The sequence below is a fragment of the Ctenopharyngodon idella genome, chromosome 13 (assembly GCF_019924925.1).
Source record: "Ctenopharyngodon idella isolate HZGC_01 chromosome 13, HZGC01, whole genome shotgun sequence".
Classification (NCBI taxonomy): Eukaryota; Metazoa; Chordata; class Actinopteri; order Cypriniformes; family Xenocyprididae; genus Ctenopharyngodon; species Ctenopharyngodon idella.
Window position 1 is genome coordinate 35,627,397 of NC_067232.1, and position 23,401 is coordinate 35,650,797.

The following is a 23,401-nucleotide window of genomic DNA, read 5'->3' on the forward strand; positions in this document are numbered from 1 at the left end:
TCAGACAGTCTTTGCTGAGGAGAATAAAAGAAAGGATGTGGGTGGTGCGGCAAAAAAGAGAGAGAAACAAAGCTGTGAAAAGCTTTTAGCAATCTCTTCAAGTCTCCAGCCAAAGAAACAGGAGACATATTCAGAGCTCACATACCTCTCATTGGTGCTCATATCAAAATGGGCGTGAAAACTTTTGTCTAGGCTACTTCACACTTGATTTGAACTCTTAAATGAACTTTCGTTAATCTTCATGAAATGAAACTTTTTTTTTATTAAGGGGCAATAACTGTCACCTGGAGCTCATTTTTATGAGCGCATATATTTCTAACCATACAAACTCTATAACTGCTAGAATAAATTTGAAATAATTAGCAGATTATTGTTTGATTTTATGAGCGTGTACTATCGCTGTAGACTTTGATGGACCACTGTTTCACATTCTCAAGCTGTATGAAGTGTTGTGTCCATGATTTGAGAGCTGATTTTAGCATTTCTCTTCATTTTTTCCCACTAAAAACACATAATTTTAGCAACTCTCACCCCTGAGACAGTGAATACAGATAATCTGACAGCTAAAGGTCACTGCAGAGTCTGCAGAAGCACTAAACTCAAATTAAACACATAACTAGATTAGAATAGAACGTCATGCTATTTTATATAACAAATATTGCTAACACAAAAACAACAACATTGCAGGAATTCACTGCTGGCCTAGGGGATTTTTGTTCCACATTTCCCCCCCTAGTTCTTGTGCGTGTATGGAAAATCTAAATAAAGGATTGCCATAATGGAAAGAATCGACTTGTATACTACACTGATTTATTCACGTTTTTTTATTCTCCAGGTTTAACTACCTAAATGACACTTGATTCTGTTTTCGAGATGCAAAGTATGTGAGCTCTCCAAAGGCCATTGCTGCTAAGATAAGTATCTTATCAATGAAATTACAGAAAGAGCTTGCTGATGAAGTTTTTATTTATTTATTTATTTATTTCATCAATGATAATAAAGTGGGGTTGCTTTTAGACAATGAAAGGGCCACTATTATGCTCATTTACAGGTTCATAATTTTGTTTAGGGGGGCCACTAGAACAGTGGTTCCCAACCATGGTAACCCCAACAATACACATTTTGGATGTCTCTCTAATCTGACACAACAATTTCAGGTCTTGAAGTCTCTACTAATGAGCTGATGAGTTGAATAAGGTGCGTTTGATTAGGGAAACATACAAAATGTGCAGAGTTGGGGGTACTCCAGGACCAGGGTTGGGAGCTACTGTACTAGAATACGTTTAAACGATTTAATGTTCAAAACAAACATTATTTTTATTATAATTTACACTGTTACAACACCTGTTTTCACCCTCTGTATGAACGCTCTATTTTAATTTTGGTTTCTTTAAAACCCGCCTTCTGAAAAAGCCCGATTGGTCAGCCAGACCAAGTCTGTTGTGATTGGTCTACTGCCATAACCGCCAAGTATCAAGTCTGTGAATGCTGTGAATACTACTGTAACTACACTAACTGTGGCATCAGTTTTGCTGTACCCGAGTTTGATAATGACAGTCAAGAAGAACAAGCTGATCAACCCAAACCACCTTTGCAACAAAAGCAACTTTTCCACCGTTGGGCCAAAAGGTTCTTAGAATGGTAAGGAACGGTTCCAGTTGTGATTCCACTTGAGCCTGGTTCGGCACGGCACGATTACAAAGCGTTCTCGGCATGGAATTCTCGGCACAGTTGTCTAACCATGCTAAATCGTGCCTGTAGAATCCGTGAAGTGATGCCATTCAGGATTGGTCACTTGTCTGTTTCCTGGCTACCAGTTTCTCTGTAGCTGGCTAAGTGCTCAATTTGAGCGATGTAAACACAAATTAATAATAAAATTGAAAGAAATATCTGATCATCCTCCATAGCGTGGTCATTATTTATATCTCATATCATAAGTAAACCGTTGCATTACCAAGGCGCTTTTCTATTACATTCCAAAGAGTGGCTGCTATCAGCCCCACAGTGGAAAATGAAACCGTAACCGTACCAGCTGGCCCGGATCGGCACGGAATGGAACGGTTACGCAATGAGAACCGTTCGACCCGACAGTGGAAAAGTGGCTAAAAGGTTGTGGTTATAATGCTGAGGAATAGTGTTTAAAATGTCCATGTCAATGATGTTTTGACGTGTGATGAACTCACGGTAACGTCACAAAAATAATGGCAGGACTACATTTAAAACAGCAGGTGTTTTCTGTTGGAGAGATTCACTCCCTTTGGCACGAACTTTGTGCTTTGCAGATCGTTTAAATGCACAAACAGCTGCTATATTACACGCTAAAGAAAAGGAAAATTAAAAAAGCATAATAGGTTATAATTATATATTAACTTATATATTATATATTAAATTAATAATGAAGAAATAATGTTTAAGGAAAGATAATAGAACATGCAGAAAGAGTTGATTCAGCTGATCTAACGACAGCACATTGGCCATTGACCCACTTGAGCTGAAAGAGCTGAACAGCAGTTTGAACCACTTTGCTAATTAGCTTACTCAAACGCATCTTATATGATATTAATCAGCCACATCCACAACATGTACAAATGTATAGTACAAATTACATTTGCACCAATAATGAAGTGAAAAAAAAAATTTGCACATATTGTAATATGCTAAACAGTCTCTAGTGCTTCAGTAAACTCATTATAATTCAAGATTTTACAAGAACAGTTTTCATGTTGCTTTGTCCCAAATTGCTCTCATTGCAAATGTCATTTTATAGTGGGCAAATCTTTAGTGTGTATGTCTGTGTGTTACTGCGGTGGCAAAAAGGATCAGACACTCCGCCATATTTAACTTTCATTTAAAAGGTTACAATCATTTCACTTGAGGCTCCATTCTTGAGAAGACAGCCTGATTAATCTTCAGTGCCGCCGTTTATGTGGAAAGGACAGAGAGCGAGAGCACAGACCAGCAATTTCCTGGTCTGTGTCCGAACGCTAGCAAGCAGACTGGGCAGATCCTCGAGCACAGTCCTGTTAAGGACCTGATTTACATAAAGCGGAACCGAAGAACAAACTTGTGTGACGTCATTTCAAACAAAACCAGGCCTTTTTTTTTTTTTTCTTGGAGTTTGTTTCAGAAGTTCAAAACAGCTTGCCAAAGCAAACTTTCCAGAAAAGTTCAATTTGGCTGGTAAGCATCTTCAAACTACCATTGGTCCATGGTGATTATGTAATAGGTAGGTTTGGCTCTCAGGCTCCGCCTTCTTTGATGTGGAAATCTTGTCCGGTTCATTTCTTCTGATCAGACGTCCACGAGTAAAAACGTGAACACAATAGAGAGCTGCTTTAAAGTAGAAATTGATTGTAATTCTAATTGAAAGAGACACTGAAACTGTTTCTCATGTTTAATACTGTAAAGTCGCTTGCTTTTAAGCAAGTTCTATATAAATAATGTGACTTGACATGACTGGAATGCCGAATTGCAGAGCTCATGCAAACAAATGCCACTCTCAGCAGCATTGTCGCTAACAGTATACTGCTGCTCACATATTTCAAACTTCTTTTTACCCCAAAGTGAAGAATGAAAAAGAACTTCACCGTGAATATATCGGGGCCTTTAGTACCTCAGGAGTTCTTCAAAAGTTCTTTCCAAAAGAATGTTTGACTGCAGTCTGAACAAATCAGAGCTTTAGAACGATTGAAATGTTAGTTGAAAGTAGAGCTCATAATAGGGAACATTTCTACATCTTGCTTTTTTCTTAGCTGGTGATTCAAAGGACATGTTCTTACTAGACGGAGCGCAACAGAAATGTACATTATGCAAGGATCATGAGGATCATCAGTTATCCATGAAGTAGGCTAGATGGAAATTTAGTTAGCTCTTTTTTTCCCCAACAAACAGGCATTTGCTGTTGTTTTTTGAAAATAAAAACACTGGGTCTCATTCACTAAGCATGCGTAAGAACAAATTTGTGTGTAAAATCTGTGTACGAACGTTTTCATGAACAAATCATGATTCAGCAAAAACTTTTGTACTAAAATTTATTCTAAATTTAAGAAAAAAAATGTAGGAACACATACACAAAAAGCACACAAAGCACTTTCTCTGTGCAGCCTTATAATGTTAAGAAGTGTTAAAAAGTTACATATCTTAGTTAGTTCACCCATAAATGACTCACCCTCATGTCCTTCCAAACCCACAAGACCTTTGTTCATCTCCGGAACACAAATTAAGATATTTTTGAAGAAATCCGAGAGTTTTTTTAAAAAAAATTTTTTATCTCCCATAGAAAGCAATGAAATTACCACATTCAAGGTCTATAGAAGTAGTAAAGACATGTTAAAATAGTCAACGGGACTACAGTGGTTCAATCTTAATGAAGTGATGAGAATACTTTTTGTGCGCAAAAACAAAACAAACAACTTCATTTAACAATTTTTCCTCTTCTCTGTCAGCATCCTGTGCAGTTGACAGTGAATGCATTGCAGAGCATTAAGTCCAAACATCGGCTCAGTATTGGCTGACGCTGTTCACATAAGCACCACGACGCACGCTTGTGATGCTGACGCAGGAGTTGGCCAATACTGAGTCGGCATTCAGACGTAAACATGGAAGCGCTGCACTGCATCAACTGTGTAGGAGACTGACAGGGAAGAGGAAAAATTGTTGAATAAAGTCATTATTTGTTTCGTTTTTGTGCACAAAAAGTATTCTCGTCGCTTCATAACATTAAGGTTGAACCACTGAAGTCACGTTGACTATTTTAACGATGTCTTTACTACTTCTCTGGACCTTATGTGGTAATTTCGTTGCTTTCTATGGGAGATAAAAACTTTTTGGATTTCATCAAAAATATCTTAATTTGTGTTTCTAAGATGAACGAAGGTCTTACGGGTGTGGAACGACATGAGGGTAATTAATGACAGAAATTTCACTTTTGGGTGAACTAACCCTTTAACACGACTATAATTATGTTATAATATATTATATTATATAAAAATATATAATAAAAATGTATAAAGTGAAAGTAAGAAAAGCTGCGTTATAGCTTCAGCTGCAAGGTTTCTCTGAATAACGCAGATTTACAGCTGTACAGCTGGGTAATGAGAGGTTTGTAATCTGGGTCTGTGTAAAAGGTGTTTATTGTGTTTGAACTGGTTTTGAGAATGACACACTTGGCACTGCTCGAGTCATATGTTTGACGAGAGTGACGGAAGGCAGTAAACGAAAAGGTTGTGTGGAAAGCCCTTATATGGAGATGTTTGAGATGCCATTCATTTAATATACTCCAAATTCACTAACATTAGAAACAAGATTAAGAACAAATTCATATGTGTACACGTGTTGTGAATTAGGCGGAGATTTTTAGGAGGAGAAGTTCTCCTGTGCATACAAATATGAAATAATCCACACAATTATTGAATAATCCACGCAAATAAGTGAATGAGACCCACTGTCGATGAAGCATATGAAATGGCACATTACTATTGATTTTCTGGTTCTTGTATTCAACTTTCCTTCCTATTCCCCCTCTGATATTTCAGGAACTGTGCATAGCAATTTACTGTATAAAGGTAGAGCTGGAAGTAAGATCATTCTGTGTCTCTGTGGGACTTTTGGAATCACTTCACAGGTACCAGTTTCCCACAACACAGGGAAGCTTTATACTGCCAACCATAAGGACTGAACCAAGATATGGCACCAACATCCCACAGTACTTTGTGTTAGGTCCAGACATTGCATTCTGTTTGCAACGCTGGCTGTTATGTGGCATTGTAATTTAACAATATTGTTACAATTTATCAGCACGCTTCATTAATGCCAGAGCTCAGATAACAGAAAGTCTCAGATCTTACTCCAGATTCAGATCTGGATGAACAAACAATTTACAATCAATGCTCCAACAGCACTGTCTAAAACTAAGCCCATGACACACCTTCTCCAAACGAGGGGAACTGGTAGACAGGGTCCGGATTTGGATCAAATTATGCTGAGCTTTCTAAGGACACTTTCAGGTTTTTTTGGTGTGGATCCAACTCCATTTGACATCAGAATTTGGTGTAAATGAATGAATATGTAAATAGCAACGAGGATATGTTTGCATGAGATCTGCAATTTCTCACTTCAGTCAAGTCACGTCACGTTTATTTACATAGTACTTTTTGCTTTAAAGCAAGCAGCTTTAAAGTATTAAACATGGAAAAAAAGTCTCAGTGTCACTTTCAATTAGAATTAAAACTTCAATTTCTATAGCTCTCCAGAGTGTTCATGTTTTTACTCACATCTGACCTCAACAGACTGAACAAAAGAAATGAACCGGAGAAGATTTCCATGTTAAAGAAGGCAGAGCCCCAGAGCACACCTTTATATTATGTAATCGGCACAGGCCAATTTGTAGTTCAAAAGTGTTTACCTGCCAGAGCAAACTTGTCCAGAAAGTTTGCTTTAGCAAGCTGTTTTGAACTCCTGAAACGAACTCTAAACGAACTTCGTTTTGGCCTGATTTTGTCTGAAATGTCCTTTGTTTGTTCTTCTATTTTGCTTGAAGTATATCAGGGCCTTTGGAGTGCAATGGAGATATATACGAGTGTGCATAAAGTTCTAGTGTTACATCTAAAAGGAATAACACAGTAAACTGCATCTTCTCTTAAGACATACCATTAGGAGTGGACACATATTGGCAATTAAAAAAAAAAAAAAGTCAGAAATTGAGTGAGTTTGATTCAAGCATTGCTAATCGGTCATCATGTTAATGAGATGATTCAGTATAAACTGCTGCAGTTTATATACAAAACCCACAATGTTCATTTTTAACAACAATAAATCAGAATCCTTGCCAAACTAGAATGACATCATCTTTTTCTTGGTAATACATCCCACTTCCCAAAAGTTACGGCCTGTTATGCAGCCCATCAATAACATGACAGCAGCCAGCAGGAACGGCCATTACAATCAACAACAAAGCCATTCAACAACCTCCTGAAGGTTATTTTATTTTATTTTTTATAAATGCACTTAGTTTACTCTTAAAAATAAAATTACCAAAGCTGCCACAGAAGAACCATTTTGGTTTCCTAAAAGAACCTTTCAATAGATCTTAAAAGAAACATTGTTTCTTTGTGTGAAGAACATTTTTATTAGTGATCGACCGATACAGATTTTTTAGAACCGATACTGATAATTTGTGTTTATGTGCCCGATAACCGATATGCAGAACCAATATTTATTTACTGTTATACTTCTGTTTTTGACACAATTACAACACCACTGAACTGAACAAACCATTTTATTTACTTCACGAGATTAATGATGCGCATAGACAACAGAGAGAGAATTAAACTCAGCGCTTTCATTTCCAACATGTGCTCGTTCATGGCTGTATTATTTAATTCATGCAAAGTTACATCTTTATTGGGAAAGGACTTGACGGATTATCTTACGTGACTCCTTGAGCTTGTCTCTATTTCTTAGAGACGAGCTGCATAAACTAGCTACATTTCAGGCATTTATGTAACACATCTAATTTGTGCATTAATGGCTTTTAAGTTAAATAAAGTTTACTAATTACAGCAAAGCAGGTAAGTATACCTTAGCTGTGCACGCCGTTGTCTCGTCTCCCCTCAGATGCGCTGTAATCCTGCGCGCAATTCTCAAAACACCCACAAGATGGCGGCGTTTATCGGTAAATCCGATATTACAAAACCGATATTATGGTAAAATGCTTAAATATCAGGGAAAAATATTGGTAAATCAATATATCGGTCGATCTCTAATTTTAATAATCTGAAGAACTCTTTTCCACTTTTTGTGAAATGGAAAGGTTCCATGGATTTTAAAAGTTCTTTATGGAACTATAGATGCCAACAAAGAACCTTTATTTTTAAGAGTGTGGTCAATTAAAATGTACTTCCTATTTAACAAAAAAAAAACGAAAACATGAAAATCTTGCATGTTAGTTAAGATCCAAAGTGCCACACAAAATGTCTGCGAGATTCATGCACTCCATTCATTCATTCATTCCAGTTGCCAAAAAAAACAAACAAAAAAAACTAATATATTATTTCCAATTAATTAAAAATAGGCTACACAGTTAAATTAGAAGGCATTTCGATCCATCATTCGAGACTTAGGATGTAAAAACCACTGTTGTGAAAACAGAAAAATGAAAAGAATAGAAATGTAATTAATTCGAGTCTGTCTATAGTATCTTTCTTCCACGGAACAGAAAAGTCAAGCTCCAAAAAAAAAGGTAGTAAAAACAGGTTGTGCACTATATTCTAGGTCTTCTGAAGTCGTATGATAAATGTTGCTCTGCTTCTCATGCAAAGCTAAGTATTTTTACAAAAAATCTTATCCCCAATCCTAGTTATCAAATCCCAGCTGCACTTGCCACATCAAGATGTGTCACTGCAGGTTTGACAGTAATGGTACTACTGATTCTTGCAAGTCTTACAACTGCACAAAGTTTGAATGTTTGAAAGTTACAAGTAAGATCTAAGTGTTACAGTGAACTTAAACTTTTGGTCTGTTCCTCACACAAATGCATCATATGGCTTCAGAAGACTTGGAAAATAACGCACAAGTCATATGGACTACTTTTATGAGTTTTTTTTTATGGTGCTATTTTTCACCATCATTATATGGAAAAAGCAGCATGCACATTCTTAAAAAATATCTCCTTTTTGTGTACCAGAGAAGAAATAAAAAATATGCAGGTTTGTAATGACATGAGGTTAACTAAATTATCACATTGTTTTAATTTTTGGGTCAGCTATCCATTTTAAATGTGACAAATCATGTAAAAATCTAAATTAAATCTAGAATAAAGTGTACATTTATTTACACTTCTCCAATAGTGTTAATAGAAAGCACCTGCTGAACATAAAGGTTAAAACAAAGTCACCCACAGGACATCAGACTGGTTTCCAAGGTGGCAGCCCAATCAGCTTCTCACACATAGCAGGCTCCACCCTCTCCCACCCATGCATCATGTTCACCGTATCCACAAGTGTTTCAGGGACTGTCCAAAATAACATGACCTCTGACCCAAAGTTAGTCAACTCATGCTGTGTGCTTGGTGTTCATGCAGTTATAGGCCCAGCGAACAGAGAATAGAGGAAGGGAGCATGTGTTCTTGGATCCAGGGCAAACTGTGGTGTCACAGAGTGCAGGCAGGGGGCGCTACATAACGCCAGCTCTACCCCATCCCACTAGCAGCCTGTCCTGCAGCCAGTCAGTCGCAGGCATTCAGCGCAGGGCATGCACAGAGATCTAAAGCACAGGCACAGGTCTCCGCTTCATCAGAGAGACAGAGAGAGAGAGAGAGACAGAGAGAGAGGAACTTTCGTCTTTTTGAGTTGCCAGAGATCAGATACTGGTCACACTTCATTCCAAAATCAAAAGTAAAAGAAGTCACACATAAAACTTTTCATACAAAAAAAGCCTATTTTAAGGACTATTAAGACTACACACTGTGACATTATGGCACAATTCACCTAAATGCAACCGGGCATCACAGTAATGCTTTACTGTTTTTTCTTAATGGTCCTAAATAACTTTTTCTGCAGAATATTTATATATATTTCTGTTGATTAAAAACCAACAACAACCCAGTTTTGTGAGATCTACTTGATAACTCTTTAGTGTGAGAAAAAAAGATGTCTTCCTCTAGGGGGCGCATTCTGATTGAGTAAAATCCTATAATCTAAGGACATTTTTCATGTTGTCTATTAATTACAAGAATGAATACTTGAGGATATCCTCCACTGCAATCTTTATAAAAATTATTTTTTTTAAATCCTCGTTCAAAAATCACAAATGATTGTGATTGTTGTTCTTGGAGTGCAAAGAAAAGTAATAGGTACTACTATGTAATAAGGCTAGACATGTGATTTAACAGCAGCAATAATTTATGCCCAAATAATGATACTGAGACAATTCAATTAGCCACTGAACTTAAACTACACAGACAAATTAGAATATTGATAATTTAAAGGAACACTCCAGTTTTTTTGAAAATAGGCTCATTTTCCAACTCCCCTAGAGTTAAACAGTTGAGGTTTACCGTTTTCGAATCCATTCAGCCGATCTCCGGGTCTGGCGGTACCACTTTTAGCATAGCTTAGCATAGTTCATTGAATCTGATTAGACCGTTAGCATCTCGTTAAAAAATGACCAAAGAGTTTCAATATTTTTCCTATTTAAAACTTGACACTTCTGTAGTTACATCGTGTACTAAGACCGACGGAAAATTAAAAGCTGCGATTTTCTAGGCCGATATGACTAGGAACTATACTGTCATTCTGGCGTAATAATCAAGGAACTTTGCTGCTGTACCATGGGTGCAGCAGGCGCAATGATATTACGCAGCGTCTCTCACAAATTTCTCCATGGCTGCAAGGCACGCTCCCTGTGCAAGCAGGGGTCACAGGCGCTGCGTAATATCATTGCGCCTGCTGCACCCATGGTACGGCAGCAAATTTCCTTGATTATTACACCGGAATGAGAGTATAGTTCCTAGCCATATCGGCCTAGAAAATCACAACTTTTCATTTTCCGTCGGTCTTAGTACACGATGTAACTACAGAAGAGTTTTAAATAGGAAAAATATTGAAACTCTTTGGTCATTTTTTAACGAGATGCTAACGGTCTAATCAGATTCAATGAACTATGCTAAGCTATGCTAAAAGTGGTACCGCCAGACCCGGAGATCGGCTGAATGGATTCGAAAGCGGTAAAACTCAACTGTTTACCTCTAGGGGAGTTGGAAAATGAGCCTATTTTCAAAAAAAGTGGAGTGTTCCTTTAAACCCATCATTTCAGACTTATTTAGACATTATTTAGTTTTTCAGGACGTAATCTGTATACTGGTACCGTAGCATCAAGTCAATATGTACAATAAATAAATAAATACTAGTCTGTCTATAGAACCAACTCTATTCAAAACCCGAGTGCTGTCATCACAGACTAAATATGAAGTTAAGTCAGCTGCCAAACAACAACAAAAATACTGTGCCTATTTATTAAAAAAAAAAAAAAAAAAAAAAAAAAAATGTAATCTCCAGAAAGATTTGCTGCATCCCAATTCGCCTACTTATACTACACCCTAAAAGTATGTACTGTTTTTGTGAAGAAAAAGTACATACTTTTGAGTGTGTAGCAGAAGAGTATGTAAGCTTTGGGACATACTACTTCGTCATAATTGCATCTTTAACGGACAGCTCTGTCGCTTAGTTACGTGCATCCTGTCACTGTTTAAACTATCCTGTCAGTCATCTTGTCACAATTAAAATCCTCCACATTCAATTAAATTTAATTTCCTACCGTTTCGGAGACAACGGTAGACATGGGTCTAATAGAGTACCTCAGGGATGACGTGTTTTTGTAGGCAAAACCCGGAAGCGAGTCAGCATTTTAGGACTTCCGGTTCCATCGCCCCGAAGTCAATGGGTTTTTTGAATGGGTTATTGCTAAATCGCCTGAAATAAGGTCTGTGGTTAACAAAACCTCTAAATACTTTCACGTTTTGATCTATGACATAAAACACACCAGTTATAACCCGCTTGTGATTTTTTAAACCTTTATTGTGTCTTAAAAACGGCAGTTGCTAACAAATTGCTAAAAGGGACTACTTCCTTTGACGGGGTTTTTAGACGTCATCATGACAAATAGGACATTTGGACAGCATTTCTCATGAAAAAGTGGATAAGTATTCATACACAGCACAGATCATAATCAGCGAGCATGTTTTTAAATAAACTTTGAGGAAGCTTGGTGGTGGTGACGTTGATCCGCGACCATGGTGTGCTGTAGTCCGTTTATAGCCTACTGTTAGCTGTTTATATCTGATGACTTTATTTAGGCTTCAAAATGTATAAATGTTGTGTTAACTTGTAAAGATTATCTTGATAGACAAAACGTGTAAGTGTCATAACCCTCTGTTAAACACAGAGCTTATTTTTTGCGATTTTCCAAAAGTCTATGGGAAAAATACATTGGCTTTCGGTCGAGGGAACCCGTGCGCTGCTAACTTCCGGGTTGGCCTACAAAAACACATTTACACATTTAATAAATACTTTTCATCAGGTTAGATACTGATTATTAATCACTCAAACCCCTTTATCTTAATCGTTCTGCTTAACCGTCGGTCTTGCACATCCGTCATGTTTGTAGTTTTTTTAACACTTTTTATTCGTGTTTGTAGTTCTAATCGAATCCTCATCCACAGCGCAATGGGTTGTGGGCAATATTAGCCGTTAAGAGTGTGCACGGATCTGAAATTCAGATTCTAACCGGAAAAAGTAGACCATCCGGGTCTCTTTAAACTCATTTCAACATACTACGATTTGGGACATACTAATTCTATTTTCAAATACTATTTAGGACGGATAGTATGCGAATTGGGACGCAGCAATTGGCTAGCAAGACTTGTAGGCTAGGTAATAAACTGTAAAATAAATAAATAAATAAATAAATAAAACAAACATCATTATAGCCTAATACATGCACGTTATATACAATATATATTGTTATATACAATAATATATGTATTTTGAAATAACAGTTACAATAAGTTTTGCTATACATAATATTAGTAATATAGTTTAAGGTAACACTTTATTTTACAGTGTCCTTGTTGTGTTCAATTCTTTAAAAAAATTCAACCTAATTTAAATATTGTAAGTGTAACCTTATTTTAATATAATTTATTCAATTTTATAATATAATCTACTCAAAATTAGTTTCATAGATTTATGCAGAAAGTTCATAGATAAATCATATTATTCATAAAGAACTTCATAATTTACTTAACATTTATTTTTGTTCTCTTGTTTTATTTCTTCTAATGCTTGTAAAAAGTTGACTGTTTACTCTTACAATAATGTGAAAAACTTATTTTTATTCACTCTATTGCTTTCAGTTGTCTTTGTTCTTTACAATTTTATTAGCTGTTTATGTGATTTTTTTATTTTTATTTCAAGCAATATTTGTTTAAATGTTCAAATGCAAGTTTCATTAAATTTTTAATATTTATAATAATATTTAATGTTTATAATCAAGAAGTGTGTTTATTATTTTTGCTGTAGTATCCAATTTCACTGTAGATTGTGAGATTGACTGGTATTGTTATTGAGTATTAAAATGATGGTGTTCTGACAAAAACCCTGTACTTGACAAATTAACAACAATGGCAAAATTAAGGCAAACAAGAAGGCACCAATGGGTGAATAAGGCCCTACTCATACATACTTGCATGACATCTAAAGGTCTGAATCCACCAACAGACCTCAGTCAGGCTGAACGGAACATGGAATTTTACACGGATGAAAACGAGCCTGTGAAAAATTCACAATGGCATGCACTCTATAAAGGTTCAAGATCATGTAATTTTCAAAAATCAAATTGTTTTATTTATGGAGTTTATGGAGTTTTTGTCTGCTTGAACAACTGCCATGCTGGTAAATAAAAGTACAATCCATTGAACACACTGTACTTCCAACCCTCTCATCAGAAATTAAAACCGGTATTATCCTGACTAAGATCTATGGCTCACTGGTCTGATCCCCAGTGCTGCATTATTCATTCACATGAGCATTTGCACATGCATGCACATAACACGCACTCTTGCTTTCTCTGTATGGCACACAAAGGAGAGTCTCTACGCTCAATAATTCAGCAGGGAGAGACGGCAGCTGGCCTCCCTCAATGCTATTCCATAACAGACCCTACTGCACATGTGCACACGCTAGACCTTGAGTGTGTGTGTGTGTGTGTGTGTGTGGGGTGGGGGTAGTATAAAGTGTGTGGGCGTCAGCAGAATGGAGTGGCAGAATTTTCTAGATCAATTCAGATTCATTCAAAGTCCTTAGCACTGCCTTGATGTCCCGGGCAGGTCCTGTTCAAACTGGGGTGTGACTCATAGTGAGTGTGTCTGTGTGCATATTTGTGCTTTCCTGTCTAGGTGGGTCTGAACATGCTGTATGCGTTCTTGAGCAAAGGTCACCACCACCCACTTTCCAATAACACAAAGTCTTAAAGGTGAGGCATGTCATTTATCAATGTTAAAATGGCAGTTTAAAATGCAGAGACTGTAAGCAAGCCGTTGACTTCTTGTGCAAACATTATGGCTGTTTCAAACTGTTTGCTGGAGCGGTCTGACATGCCAACTTCTGGTTCAACCAATGGGCTGGGACTACCTGTGTGATCTAACAATGGCAGTGGAGGGGAGTGATTGGGAAAGTTGTCTGGAAACAGTCATTAGTAGTGTATGCCAAAGCAAGCGTACTATTACTCATGCTTGAGGTTAGAGATTTGAATAAATTCCTAACTCTAGGTATCAAACTTTGGTGCATAAGTGTTTGTGCTACAGACTTGAAAGATATCTCTAATTGTGTGGCTTAGTGGGGAGAGGTGAGCTAATAATTCTTTTTAAGCAATCTTCTATATGGTTTTATATGGAAGCTTGTTTCCGCCACTAAATAAAAAATAATAATAATAATAATAATAATAATAAGGTAATTGCGACTTTTTATCTCACAATTCTGACCTTTTTCTTATAATTTCAAGTTTTAATCATGCAATTCTAACTTTATAATTCGCAATTCTGACTTTATAATTCGCAATTCTGACTTTATAACTCGCAATTCTGACTATATAACTCCCAGTTCTAACTTTATAACTTGCAATTCTGACTTTATAACTCCTAATTCTGACTATATCACACAATTCTGACTTTAAATCACGCAATTCTGACTTTATATCACACAATTCTGACTTTCTAACTCGCAATTGCGAGAGAGAAAAACAGAATTCTGAGATAAAAAGTCACAATTACTTTTTTATTTTTTTGGCAGAAACAAGCTTCCATATTTTCATTTGGCTGATGATAAACTGGCATAGAAATCCCATAGACTTACATTGAAGGAGGGACCTGAGCCATATCTAGAGATCCGAATGTCATAAAGGGCTCTTTTTGATTTAGTCTACTAAGCGACCACCTAGCAACCACCCAGAACAACTCTAGAAACTACCAATATAGAAACATCCTGGCAACACCACTTACAGATTCTTTAGATAATTTAATTATATTTTCAAATCAGTTTGGTGCCACAAGCACCATAGAAATGACACAGCTGCAAGCATGGCAAATATCTACTCTGACCAAGACCTTGTATTTATAGCTAGCTAGAGTAAAAAGAAACATCATGTAAAAGAAGTATGCCTAGTTTTATATTTCAAAAACATGCTACTGTCTACTAAAGAAAAAAAGAGTCAACTTTTAAAAAACATGTTTAAACAGTTGTTAAAAAAAATAAAAAATTAAAATTGATTAAACAAAAAAAATTATATTTCAAATAAATAAAAATGAGCAGCAAATCAGTGTATATAGACTGATTTCTGAAGGATTGTGTGACTCTGAAGACTTGAGTAATGATGCTGAAAATTCAGCTTTGCCATAACACGGATAAATTGCATTTTAAAATATATTCAAATAGAAAAGTTATTTTAAATCATAATAACATTTCACAACATTACTGTTTTTACTGTATGTTTGATCAAATAAATGCAGCCTTGATGTAATAGAAAACACCCCTGATGCTACAAATATCATCTGGCTATAGATATCTGATCCAGAGTGATATTCGCTCCAGTAGCACAATTAATATTTAGCCTCTCAAATCTGCTCTCCTGGAAAATGCACTGTCAATAACTTCACTCCTACTTTGCTGTAGTCATACTATTCAAATCTCTCTTTTCTGCTGAGCTAAAGCTCTTCTGCTCATCTGGCCCGGCTGGCCGAGTTTTATTACCCATCCAGTGATTTTTAATGAAATGTAGAGGCTTTTAATGCATTGTTTGGCCAGAGCTCCACATCTGGGAACTTGTGTGGATTTTCTCTCTGACAACTCAAGGAGAAGAAGAACAGCGAGAGAGAGAGAGAGAGAGAGAGAGAGAGAGAGAGAGATTAGGAGGTCTAGTGAAATTTTCAATAGACCCGCTACAGAGGCTAAATCACGCATACACGCACACGCAGTCCCATGCAGCTTGGCACACGCCCCATACCTGCCAGAAGTCCTGCAGAGAGGGAGGGGCGCACAGAAAGGGGAGGGGGATGGAGAAGTAAAAAGATGGCAGAGAAGAGAATGATGGGGTTTATTGGTTAGATGGACACAGGAAGAGCCGGAGGAACACAAATTAATAACAGTCACCACAAACGCAAGAAAACTACCATATCCTTAAAAAAAAATAAAAAATAAAAAAAAATGTAGGAAATCTTGATGCCTGGAGGAACAATGATTTCATGTGTTAAAAAGAGATTGAACACAGATATACAGTTATATGTTCATACAGATAAATACATATCAGTGTTGGGGAGTATTTAGCTACAAGTAGTGATGCTACTCTGGGGTGCGTTTCTCAAAAGCATCATTAGCCAACTATGGTTGCAAGTTCCATTGAATTCTATTGGTAACGACAGAACTTGTGATGATGGTTGGCTTTGGGAAATGCACCCCTGGTTGGGAACCAAGAGCCATTTAATGCAAAAGACTGATAAATCTTGTCTTGAACTCATGAGCTATTGGTCTAACGATTCACTCACTGACTGAATCAGAGTGGATATCGAAAATGGACCACAAGTCATTAATTTTATCACATCCAACTCAAAATAATCTGTTATAGTGAATCTGAACCAGAATCACGGAATTCATTATGATTCTCTTTACTGTACATTGCTAACTAGAAGTGTGACAACAGTTAACAAGCAAATTTTTTCAACAAGTAGCTGGGTTTTTATGCCAAATTTTACTTTGCAGCCAAAGGTCCGGTCACTGTTGCAGGTAAAATCCATTAATTTCAATAGGAATCCATGTGATCCCAAATTTCACAGATTTTGCAATGGGTTCAAGTTGGTCATGCAGCTGCTTGGTCTGAAAGTCACTCTGAATGCTAAATGACATTTTAATACGATAAATATATATATTTCTTGATAGATAGATTATATATATAAGAGCATGTTGGATTGTAGTAGTAGCTGTACTTGTAGCTTGATAAACTACAGTTTCGAAGTATCTTCCCCAACACTGACTTCATATTGTTGGAAAACATATATAGTGTTTGCAAAACACCTCTGCGCATTAAAGTGGGCTGAAGGGAACACACATAATCTCTTTCACACACACACAACCCGTTTTAGCTGTGAAAGTCACACTTGCAAAGCACCAGCTGCGATGACCTGCAAAATACTGTTGATGGATGATGAACAAGAAGGTTGAAAGTGCTGGTGTGTTAACACACTTGCAAAAAAGGCACAACAATTACTCAAGAGTGTTTATTAGCATTGTGCACCCATGCGTTAACTGTGAAAAATACCATTCCTGGAATTTCAATATACCATCCAGGATTTAGTGGCATTGGCGACACAAGGAAGTGTGGAAGAAGAAGAGAGGGAAATGGATCCAGCAGTCCTGCCGGGAGCCCGTATGGAGCAAACCAGGCACGAGATTTGACAGAAATATGGAAATGAAAAATAACAAGACATAGTCCACATCCCTCAAGCTGCACGCTGGCCGACAATCCCCAGAAAAACAATACGAGGACAAAAAAGAGATAGAGGGAAATGGAAATGGAAAGAGGGCATATTTCACACAATGTGGAAATGGAATTTTGCTGGTCAGTAACACAAAAAATAAAGGCTATATTTTCGAAGACATATTAACTTATGCATTTATACAGGCCTTTGCCTTTTACAGGCTGAAGTACAAAGAGCAGGTTTTACCATGGTTCGCACCAACTGCTATAGTTATTACAATTATTGTTACTACCATAAAACTATAATTAATTATGTGACCTCTTTCAGACTCTCTTTCAAGTTTACACAATCTTTTTGTATGGAGAGGTAGCTGCAGTACTGTGCTAATAATAACTGTGGTAACTATGGTATTTGGTAAACAGGGTTGTCACAGAAAATATTTAAGGTGGAAAAGGATCAACCAATGAGGTGGGTATGGGGGTGGGACTATATCTACAGTATTTGTCCAACCCATTGCAGATGGGAGTGCTTGGGAAATCCATTTAAAACAGGTATTATTTGTCCAATTTATTTGAATGGCAGAAATTAGATTCACTCTAAAAATCATTGTATGCTACTTCCAAGAGCGACTTCCTTCACTTTCTCAGCTGTGCAGGAAAAAACAAAAACAAAATCTGATCTTAATAAAAAAACAATCATGTGTAATTACAGAGCAATTGCGCATATTTCAGTTATGAATCTTGCATGTACAGACAACAGAAAAAAACCTGATGTGATTAGCTGTGAGACTTCATTGAGAAACTCAAGAGTGATTTATCACCATCTGACCTGAGACTGATTCACCACCTCATTACCACTAATGTGCAAACAAATATGCCTAGATAAAGTGTGTGTGTGAACAGCACAAACAGTACACACAGTCATTAGGTGACCCAGCCCAGTTCAGAGATCAGCCTGATCAAGGTGCACCAGTACCATGACAGCCGTCATTTGACAAATGTTCCCTCTTAATGACTATGGAGACAGGAGATTGTTTCCTGTACAAGGAAAATGGGACAAGTCCTGAATCCACAAACAACCCTGCGTAAAACCTCAGCTGAAAACAGCATGAATGCTTATGATAATGGCGGACCAGTATAACCATACTTTCCACCAGAAAAACAGAGCCAACCATCTGCTGAAGATGGCTGACTTATGTACTGTTGGTAGTAAGTTAGTTAAAATAATAGTTCACCCAAGTATGAAATTTTGGCATCATTTATTCACCACATTTTCTTTCATCAATCAAACACAAGTTTGGATCTTAGATTTTCTGATCTTATGTTTTAGATCCATATAATCAAAAGGAGCAGTGATTTACACAGCTAAGCTCCAAAAAGTCAAAATTTAAGTCACTGACACAACATTTTCATTTTTGGGTGAACTATTTCTTTAAATAGCTTCAACAGAAAATTTTTCTGGCAAATAGCAAGGCTATGCTGGTTAGGGTTGGGTATCATTTGAATTTCAGTTATTCCAATTCTGATTCTGCTTAACGATTATGATTCTTATTGATTCACAGTTTCGATTAGAATTTGGTAAAAAAAAAAAAAAAAAATTTAGATATCAAACATTTTTATTTTGTCTTTTGGCAAAACATTCTGTTGCAGCTGAATACCATGAACAAAAATCTAAAGAACACACAAAGTCTAAAGAACAACTAACTAATAAACTAGACTAACCTAGTTTATAGATTAATCCTTATTAAAGTTAAAAAAAAGTCAAAGATCAGTGAGTGATTTTCTTTTTCTTTTGTTCTTTGATTGGTTTGGTTTATTAGGCTGCTGTCACTTTAAGACAATGCACGGATCCAATATATTGATACACAATATATTGATTTCTTTTTCAACAGTTTATGTTCACTTAAGACATAACAGACTACTTTGACAATTTTCAAGAAGACACAAAAGAGAACTCGTGCACTATATGAGAGGCAGCTTTGTGTGCGCTCTCTGGATGTGCCCAGCACAGAAAATAGAGCGCGAGTGCTGAATTGAGGAAAGGATTCCTGACCTAAAAGTATTTGATTCCAGAATTAGAATCGATTTTTGATTCGCAACTCTAATGCTGGTCCACCAGCTGGACCAGCACTAAACAGCATAAACCAGCCATTACTTCATATCAGTTTAAGGGTAGGTTTACACGACAACAATGTACTAAAAACTGAAAAGTTTTTCATTTGCATTTTTCAAGTAAGGACGCCATTGTTGTCAGAACGATCCCTGTTCACATGCTGCCTGGCCAGTAGTTTGTAAAGAAACACTATGTGCCTACACACTGAACATGTCATATGCATGTGCATGACGTCACAGTTTTCGCAAATTTGTGTTATTGTAGATTACACGGAGACGTTAATGGTATCATTTTCAAAATCTTGAACGACGTGCGTTATCTTACTTCTGCGGGGCATATTTGGAGTTTCTAGGTAAGAGCGCCCTCTGGCTTTTAGATGGAGTACCATTTACTACTGCATTTAGCCGTGCTTCACTTACAAGCTGCGCATAAAAATAAATAAATAAAATTAAAAAAATAAATAAAAAAACGCAGCCTTTGCCAAATCGCGTTCAGTTTAATTTCGATTATTCAGGCAGCCCTACTAGTTAAACATCCTATCATCAAAACCCAACATATGCTGGTGACTAGTCGTGTTATGATTTGATGCCTTGAATTAAACAGTCACTTGACTATATTTAATTTACTTTAAATTGAGTAAATTGTAGCTTGAAAAACTACAGACTCAAACTAGCTTCCCCAACACAATATTATGTTTGAAAACAGTATTGATTTATAATATCGGAAATTCTATTTGTTATCAACCATCTCTAAAATTAATTATTGGTATTGACCAAAATGACTATATCCATGCCTTTCTAGTACTAGAGGACACAACATCAACAACAACAACAAAAAAGAACCAAACAGAGAGACCAAGGATCTGAGGCAAGGATAGACACGTATAAGACAGAGGTGTGTTTAAAGAGGGTAATCTAGAGACATCAAGAACAAAGAGATACTACATGAACCAGAAAACACATGATGGATTCAGATCAGTCTTTTGCAATTTGCAAATTACAAAAAAAAAAAAAAACACATGATGAGAATGTACCCTGATGAGAATGTACTGTATGTGTAGTTTGTCATGCAAAATTTCCAAAAATTTTCAATCATGCAAAGAGGTTTTTAGACTATACAAGAGAGAATGTTTCAAAGCATGCTCACGATTGAGCTGTAGATGAGTTTCTGTGGAGAGAGAATGAAAGATTTTTATGAAAAGTGAATGAGAACAAACGTCTCCGTCCTGCGTCATCCTGTCGAGCTGCACAATGGCAAAGTAACTATTCGGTTCCCACTCACTCGCCCACATATGCACACGCACACAGATCTCGCTGCTTACCTTTCCATCATAGCGTTTCACCACAAACTGATCCAGACCAAGGTCTGTAAGAGACAGAGACACAGAGAGAGAAACAGTCAAACACACTGGCTCCGTTCCAAAACATAGCACACACAAAAATTGGATAAACTAGACAATTTTAATTAGACTGAACTAAATTTTTCGTACTGAATGAATAAGTAACTACTAGGGGAGTGATGGAAGAGACGAGAGACACAAGATTGAGTTAACGAGACGAGATTTTTTACACAGTATTTTTAAGAAATCCTCAATGATGAAAAACATGACTAGAACAATAGTCTGCAGGTATATTTGAAATGTTTTAACTAATCATCTTGTAATGAATGTCATTTCAGTTCTACTTTCTAAGTATGAATTATCATATGCCGTAAAAGACAATACTGAAGCACTGTAAAAGGTTTTGCCACAAACTCAAATGACTGGCTTCTCTCCTGTATGATTTCATATGAGTCTCTTCAGACCTTACTGTACATAAATTATGAGCTTCTACAACTTTTGACCTCCTAACTGAACTCCTTTCCACAAATTGATCAAAGAAATAAAAACAGTATAAAAATGAATAACACAGTTTTCTCTTAGTCTTAGAAAGTGCAAACAGTAAGTGCAAACCATAATCAAAGTCATCAAATAGAAACCACATTTTTCTTCAAGCATGATAGGGAGCTAAGAGATGGTTACAACTACATAGCACAGACTAAGATAGCTTTCATAATGGGAGATATTTGCATGCATCAGGGAGATGCATTTGAATGCGCGCTCGCGTTTTACTTTCGTTTTCGATTTTACGATCTCGCGTACTCTGTTCGCGATACTACTACAATACAGTACAATACAGTGTACTACAATACTACAATACATGGCCTTGTCAGTCATCTCGTCACGTGATAAGAAACTCTGATTCCTGCTTCACTACGTACGACTCTGCAACTCGTGTTTGATGAGCTGGGTGGAAATGAAGCGACAGTTATTCAACTGAATTAAATGTTTTTTATTTCTATAAAAAGCAAAACAACAGTGGAAGCGTAATGTAAACATAACGGTGGCATATTCTATTCTAATTTAGAAATTTCATCCTCACACTCCGTCATGGCAATATCGCGAGACAGCTTTCACCTCAATGAAAAATCTCGTCACATTTTAGTCTCGTGAGATCTCGTCACACCTCTACTGATCAAAAGTTTTAAATAATTATGATTTTTCAATGTTTTTGAAACAAGCTCACCAAGGCTGCATGTATTTGATCAAATACTGAAAAAACAGTAATATTGTGAAATATTATTACAATTTAAAATTGATTTCAATACATTTTTGAATATAAAACGTAATTTACTCCTGGGATGCAAAGCTGAATTTTCAGCATCATTACTCCAGTCTTCAGTGTCACATGATCCTTCAGAAATCATTCTAATATGCTGATTTGCAGCTCAAGAAACATTTCTTATTATTATCAGTTAATTAATAACAGTTTTTGCTGCTTAATATTTTTGTGGAAATACTTAATACTTTTATTCAGCAAGGATGCATTAAATTGATCAAAAGTGACAGTAAAGATATTTATAATGTTACAAAAGGTTTCTATTTCAAATAAATGTTGTTCTTTGAACTTTAAATTCATCAAAGAATCCTGAAAAAAATATCAGTTTCCACAATAATATTAAGCAACACTACTGTTTTCAAAACTGATAATAACAAGAAGTGTTTCTTGAACACCAAAGATTTCCCCTCTGAGTTTGTCCCAATATACTGTGGGATCATTTTCTCTGTAAAAGATACATGCGGCAAAACTTTAGAATGTGGTCGAAATGCATGACCATGCGGTCTAGCTTTTGTAATTGGCTTTCGCTGTGGGAATGTTCCTATGAGGACTCAAAATGCTGACTAAATAGGAAACTTACTAGAATTTGAAGAGAGCTTTTATCACACATAAACAAGCCTACTTGTATATCATCTTTGAATTCCAGTAGTCATTTACATTTATAGATGTCACTACAGGAACTGGGCGATTACTGACATGTACAAGTGATTAATATAAGCTATTAAGGCTCATTTCCATGTTCCAGAAGTTCCAAATAAATGTCATAGTCGTTCAGCACTGAATCATTTCTCCATTAATCTTGTGTAACTGAATGTAGTACAGGGCTGAACTGAGTCGAATGGGACAGAGTCTGTTATGGGTTCATGAACCAAGATTTCATCCACTGCATAATCCATTAAAGGAACTTCCGGGTTCAATACAAGCTAAGATCGATTACCACAGAAAATAATTGACAAACACAAGTAAACACAAGTAAAAGATTGTGTTTAAAATAATGCATTTACAATTGAATTCTATGGAATAGTAGTCTCTTCTGCTCACCCAGGATACATTCATTTGATCAAACATACAGTAAAAACAGTATTGTTACAGTTTAAAATAACTGATTTTC

General features: G+C 36.4%; 1 protein-coding gene across 2 annotated transcripts in view; it reads right to left on the minus strand.

Annotated features, from left to right (window-relative positions):
- The window catches only part of micu1 (mitochondrial calcium uptake 1), a 97,057-nt gene that overhangs the window by 24,274 nt on the left and 49,382 nt on the right, over window positions 1-23,401 (minus strand). The window contains exons 5-6 of one of the 2 annotated variants that reach the window (XM_051917694.1): window positions 20,955-20,998; window positions 20,780-20,800 (exon numbers count right to left, since the gene is read on the minus strand). In XM_051917694.1, coding sequence (XP_051773654.1) covers window positions 20,780-20,800; window positions 20,955-20,998 — 65 coding nt within the window. The remainder of the gene's footprint in view (window positions 1-20,779; window positions 20,801-20,954; window positions 20,999-23,401) is intronic. The other variant, XM_051917696.1, reaches the window with a different exon arrangement.